The sequence below is a fragment of the Cebus imitator genome, unplaced genomic scaffold, assembly GCF_001604975.1.
Source record: "Cebus imitator isolate Cc_AM_T3 unplaced genomic scaffold, Cebus_imitator-1.0 Scaffold356, whole genome shotgun sequence".
In the NCBI taxonomy this organism is placed as follows: Eukaryota; Metazoa; Chordata; class Mammalia; order Primates; family Cebidae; genus Cebus; species Cebus imitator.
In genome coordinates, this window is record NW_016107671.1 from 2,591,096 (window position 1) to 2,597,553 (window position 6,458).

At 53.3% G+C, this 6,458-nt stretch overlaps 1 protein-coding gene across 1 annotated transcript; it reads right to left on the reverse strand.

The window, feature by feature from the left end:
- Window positions 1-2,402: 2,402 nt before the first annotated feature.
- On the reverse strand, window positions 2,403-3,579 carry SDHAF1 (succinate dehydrogenase complex assembly factor 1). Its single transcript, XM_017506689.2, has one exon. It carries the CDS (start codon window positions 3,440-3,442, stop codon window positions 3,095-3,097), a length of 348 nt encoding a protein of 115 aa, XP_017362178.1. The 5' UTR covers window positions 3,443-3,579; the 3' UTR covers window positions 2,403-3,094.
- Between the last annotated feature and the right edge of the window lie 2,879 nt (window positions 3,580-6,458).

Genomic DNA, 6,458 nt, shown 5'->3' on the forward strand with positions numbered 1-6,458 from the left:
TTAGTAGAGACGGGGTTTCACCATGTTGACCAGGATGGTCTCGATCTCTTGACCTCGTGATCCACCCGCCTCGGCCTCCCAAAGTGCTGGGATTACAGGCGTGAGCCACCGTGCCCGGCCAAGAAAACTTCTTTGATGATACAGGTCAGGTCACATAAAATACTCTTGTAAATCTTTATTATAACATTGTTACTTGTGTGTACAGTTTCCTGATCTCCTGGTGGGGTGGTTAGTTTTGGGAAAGGAACTGTTATTTTTTTCTAAAGTTGAACTATAAATTCCTTCTATAATTAGCTGGTCTACACCCAAAGCTAAGCAGAAGCTTTTTACCTAAAGGATATTACTACAGGCCATCAGACGCAAAATGGAGTCAGTCATGCTAAGCCTCCCTCCACTGTGACACACACACACCACCAATTTAGCAGCCAATAGGAGAGTCACTGTTCCTTTGTAGTTCCAACCAAAGTCCCAAGGCTGCTTCTCTGGCTTCAGTCACATGCCCCACCTTTGCTGGGGGCTGCAGTCAGCCCCGCCCTAACCATGTGGACTGAAAATGGCAGAAGGGTGGGTCTCCAGAGAATATCAAGTTGTTGCTACTAGAAGAGGGGAACAGACACAGATGGGGTGGGGGAAGCTGCAGATTCTGGGAGAGACTCCAGATTCAGGGAAAAGTCAGGATGCAAACCAGATTTGTCCTGTTTCAAAGGCCAGGCCGAGACTCACATCAACCAGAGAGGAGGCTTTGGTCCCTCTGAGATCACCAGCAAATAGAGGGGACAGGCTTGGCAATATTGACCCAAGAGGCAGTAATGGAGCACATCTGTGTCATTCATTCATTTAACAAATATTGACAGTCTGCTATGAGTCAGGTCCTGGTCAAGGAACAGACAGGACAGTGAACAAGATGGATTAAAATCCAGGTCCTTCTGGAGCTGACATTCTACTTGGGGAGATTGACAATAACTAAAAGAAATAAGTGAAATATGTATTGGTACAGGGTGATAAGTGCTGAGGAGAAAAATAAAGTGAGCAAGGGGAAGGGGAAGGCATCAGGGAGTCAGTAGAATGGAGTCATTATGTTAAAATTATGCCATGAGAGCAGATTGTAGTGAGGAAACAGGCCATGGAGACTCCTAGAATAGTGCTGTCCAATAGAAATAGAATGTGAGGCCGGGCACAGTGGCCCATGCCTGTAATCCCAGCACTTTCAAAGGCTGAGGCGGGTGGATCACGAGGTCAGGAGATCCTAGGCCAGCCTGGCTAACAGGGTGAAACCCTGTCTCTACTAAAAATACAAAATTAGTCCAGTGTGGTGGCACACGCCTGTAATCTTGACTCACTGCAACCTCTGCCTCCTGGGTTCAAGCAATCCTCCTGCCTCAGCCTCCCAAGTAGCTAGGATTACAAGTGCCCGCCACTGCACCTAACTTTTTTTAAAATTCCATCCTCCCTTTGATGTGAGGTCTGTGTTCCTTACCTGTGGTCGTCCTCCCCACAGCTACATCCGCAAGAACTCATTTCCACTTATTTCACTGACATGGGTGCAAATCCAGCTCAGGGATGCAAAATGCATCGCTCCACAGAATGTCTAAGGCAGGCCCATATGGGGACACACAAGGAAGTATGCCTGTGATCTATGGGGTTCCTCTCCACTCCCCTGCCCCATGATCTTGTCGCTGTATCTGAGGCTGGACCCTTCAGTCAGGTTTAAGAAACTTCCATTGATTCCTGAAATCTTTACTTAAAAAAAAAAAAATTTCCAGGTCTGAGACTCCTACTACTGCCTCAGGGGTTGAGCCAGTTCTCACTCCACCATTTCCTCTTCAGCACAAAGATGTTAAATCGCTTGCCCTCCATTAGGGAGCCAACTGGGGTGTCTTTGGGGGTTAAGCCAGGATGAGCCCCCCTCCACAGATCTGCCCAGGGTAGAGAACTATGCCACTTCAATCAATGTGCCAGTCTAGAGGGCTCCAGAAGGAGTCATATCCCCACACCTATCACCTTCCAGATGGTCCCTTCCAGGTGTCTGTGTGTGTGGTGGTGGGGGGACTCAAAAATCCCCAAATATATAAAAGCATTAAGACCACCAACAGGAGGCTGGGCATGGTGGCTCACGCCTGTAATCACAGCTTTGGGAGGCCAAGACAGGAGCTCCTGAGGTCGGGAGTTCGAGACCAGCCTGGCCAACATGGAAAAACTCCTTCTCTACTAAAAACACAAAATTAGCAGGGCGTGGTGGCATATGCCTGTAATCCTAGCTACTTGGGAGGCTGAGGCAGAAGAACTGCTTGAACCCAGGAGGCGGAGGTTGCGGCGAGGCGAGATGGCAACATTGCACTCCAGCCTGGGCAACAAGAGCGAAACTGCATCTTAAAAAATAAAGCAAAAAGACCACCAACAGAGAAGTAGACACCCCCCCAATTTTATTCCCTTTGTGCAACATTCTGAGAGGGAAGGGGCAAAGGAGTCAAGGCTGCCCCTCAAAACAATCAAGTAGGGGCCTTGAGGAGTCTTCAGTTGATCAGACAGGGTGAGAGACCCCTAGCCCCTTCCTCATGGTCCTGGCTTGTTACAATCAATGGGGGAAAGTTTTCCAAATGGGGATTCCGGGTTTCTCACCGCTCATCAGGGCACCTTCCCAAAACGTTCTCAGCAAGAATTCTGCACGTCTCAGATTTAAAGTAAGGGGAGTCTCTTGAGGAGCCAGAGGTGGGTATGTTCTCAGGGGTCAAGAAAAGGATGTCTCAGACTCTCCCCATCCATGAGGGGGGCGTCCTGGCTCCCCGTACCTTCGGGCGAGTAGCTTTCGGCTTGACACTGTCCAGCCCGCCGGTGTCCCAGGCCGTTCCAAGCCTTCCTGGGGGAAGAGAGACGACTTGTCTTCAAGCATCGGAAAAGGGGGAGTCTCTCTTGCCGTTCATCACGGGGCTCTCTAGGCCCCCTGCGTCGCCAAGGGGGAGTCTCCGACATCCCCAATCCGTCGAGCTAGTGTCTCAAGACCTCTCACCTTAGGCGGGTTCCCTAGTATCCCCCATGCAGTCAGGCGAGCCTCCTGGCTCCACCGCGCCAACGAGCAAGTTCTGCTCTTCGCCTGTCATCGTCCGTCGGGCCGGGTCTCCGGTGCCCCAGTGCTGTCCTGGGGGTTCCTTGGACCGTCGCCGTCGTCAGGCTGGGAACCCAAGCCGCCAGGTTCCTCGGTCGGGGCCCGCGGGCGTACGAAGGCTCCCATGGCGGTGGCGTGGCCGAAGCGCAGCAGCTGCAGCTGGCGCCGCCCGCGGCGGTACAGATACTCTATGCGCAGCACGTCGGAGCGCGGCAGACCCGCGTGCTGCCGGAACTCGGCCCGCACCCGCGCCTCGGCGCCAGGCTTCCCGCGCCCAGCGCGCAGGAGATCGCGGTACAGGCTCAGAACCTGCTTCTGCAGCCGGCTATGCCGGCTCATAACAGCGGCTGGGCAGAGACGTGCAGCGAACGCCCTGCGAACAAAAGAGCAGTCACACAGCCCACAAAGGCCAAAGGGCAAAGCTACAGCTACTTCCGCCCTGCGCTTCCCTTTGGCCTCCAAATTCCACCTCCCTCTATCCGGCGCTGCCGCGTCTAATTGGCTGTCGTTGCAGTTACGTCACAGCGGCCTAGGCGAGGGGGGCGGAGCCGCTGGTCTCTGCCTCCCGCAAAGGGAATTTGCAGCAGTTCTGGAGACCCTGGCACCTGCGTCTTGTAGGAGGAGGGCGCTATGTGTTCGTACTCCTAGGTCTTGGATCGGAGCGAACAGAGGGTCCTGACCTAACTCCTGCATCCTGGGAGAAGAGGAAGCTAGGGTTCGTTTGTTTCTGGTTTTTGTTTCTTTTTGTGGCTGTCTCGCTCTGTCCCCCAAGCTGGAGTGCAGTGGCGCGATCTTGGCTCACTGCAGCCTCGAACTCCTGAGCTCAAGTGATCCTCCCACCTCAACTTCCCGAGTAGCTGGAACCACAGGCGCGCGTAACGGCGCCCACTATTTATTTTATTTTTATTATTATTTTGGGTTTTTTTTTTTTTTTTTTGAGATAGGCTCCCGCTGTGTTGCCCAGGATGGCCTCGAATTCCTGGGCTCAAGCTATTCTCAGCTTCCGAAAGTGTTGGAATTCCTGGCGTGAGCCACCGCGCCCGGCTATGGGTTCAGACTTTAGGTCCCAAGGGCGAGGGGCACTGGGAGAGACGCTGGGGACAAGCATGCTTTTGCCGCCAGTTACTGATTCAAACCATCTCGGGGAACTCCGTGCGTTCCCTTGTCCGGGGCAGGTCTGTGTCGGGGGTCCGAGCCCTGGGCACTCGCAGAGGGACAAGGCCCCTTGTCAGGGAATGGCTGACGGCGGGTTGGCCAGGCCTCTCCATGCTGGGGGAAGACAGGCAGTCTACTAGACCGGCACCCCGGAGTCCTCCCGGGAGCTTCAGGTCTTCGGCCACAATTCCGTTGTTGTCCCCGCCGGCAGCCTGGAGGCGTCCTCGTAGCGCCAGGGAGGCCCGCAGGGACATGGCCTCTTTGAGCCCCACCAGCATCGGAGCATAGGGAACCGTTTGGTGACAACCCCGGACCCTTCCACCCGGTGCGCAACTGCGGCTCTGCACACTAGGGCCGGCAACCAGCTGGGGGTCGGTTCCTCTGCAGAAAGGAGAAGCTGGTCAGGGGCAGGGATTAGGCTTGGAGTCTTGGAGTCAAGGGAGGCTCAGAAACCACTGTTAATTCTGCTTGGCTGGTGTGGGTATCTCTATCAAAAATACATGTCCTAGAACGCAGTGGCTCACGCCTGTAATTCCAGCACTTTGGGAGGCCGAACCGGGCAGATTATCTGAGGTCGGGAGTTCGAGACCAGTCTGGTCAACATGGTGAAACGTCTGCCTCCGGGTTCAAGTGATTCTCCTGCGTCAGCCTCCCAAGGAGCTGAGACTACAGGCACCCACTACCACCCCCAGCTAATTTTTTTTTTATTATTATTTTTAGTAGAGATGGGGCTTCACTATGTTGGCCAGGCTGGTCTTAAACTCCTGACCTTGTGATCCGTCCACCTCAGCCTCCTAGTGTTGACATTACAGGTGTGAGCCACCGTGCCTGGCTACCCACTCTTCTAATAATACCTGCACCTCCTTTTTGGCAGCTGCCCATACGTTCAGCATGTGCACTGAAGATATATCACATCTAGGATCCAGTGATGTGTACAGGACCCAGGGCTACCTAATCAGATTATTTCTCACTCCTCTGGGCCCCAATCATTGGCCAGGCAAAGCCTGTCAGAGGCAACCCTGGGACCTTTGTAGGAACCAATGGAAAAGGGTGTTAAATTTTCTCCAGGGCCTGGGCATAGTGGCTCATACCTGTAATCCCAGCACTTTGGAAGGCTGAGGTGGGCGGATCGCTTAAGCCCAGGAGTTTGAGACCAGCCTGGGCAACATGGCAAAACCCCATCATTACAAAAAATACAAAAATTATCTGGATATGGTGGCATGTGCCTGTAGTCCCAGCTGCTTGAGAGGCTGAGATGGGAGGATGGCTTGAGCTCAGCAGGTTGAGGCTGCAGTGAGCTGAGATCACGCCATTACACTCCAGCCTGGACAACAGAGCAAGACCCTGTCTCAAAATGAAAAGAAAAGAAAAGAGAAGAAAAGAAAAGAGAATTCTGCCTGATAGAGTACCCATGAAGACCAGTGGATGTGGACTGCCCATGTCATGGTCCTGCCTGACCCAAGTCACTGCATAAGTCTGCCTTGTGCGAGTGGGAACCTTCTGCCGTGCGCAGTGATGTGCATGCTGCCAGTTGTAGAAGAGATGCAGTGTGGGCAGTTCTTCCTCCAGACCTGCCTCTGCCCATTGTTCTGAGATGCAGAAGTATCCTGTCTATTGCCCAGGATAACTGAGAGCCTGAGCTGCTGTGGGTTCACCTGCAGGGGTGACCAAGAGCTGGGGTCTCCAGAGGGGCTGAATTCCTGAGCATTTGAGGAAGGGTGGGGGAATAAGGAGGTTGAGGGGGTTGGACATTCGGATACTGAGAGTGGGACCTTCGAAGATCTAAGATGCCTCACCCTCATCTACTAACCAGGAATCTTTGTGTGTGTTTAAATAGAGACAGGGTTTCGCCATGTTGCCCAGGCTGGGTTGGAACTCCTGAGCTCAAGTGATCTGCCCACCTTGGCCTCCCAAAGTGTTGGGATTATAGGCGTGAGCCACCATGCCTGGCCTCTAACTGGGAATCTTTTTTTCTTTGAGATGGAGTCTCACTCTGTCACCCAGGCTGGAGTGCAGTGGTGCAATCTCAGTTTACTGCAATCTCTGCCTCCCGGGTTCAAGTGATTCCCCTGCCTCAGCCTCCTGAGCAGCTGTGACTACAGGTGTGCACGACCATGCCCTGCTAATTTTTTGTATTTTTGCAGAGGTTTCACCATGTTGGCCATGATGGTTTTGATCTCCTGACCTCATGATCTGCCCA

Coding starts and splice junctions, on each gene's coding strand:
- SDHAF1 (XM_017506689.2), bottom strand. CDS start 3,442: ATGAGCCGGCATAGCCGGCTGCAGAAGCAGGTTCTGAGCCTGTACCGC.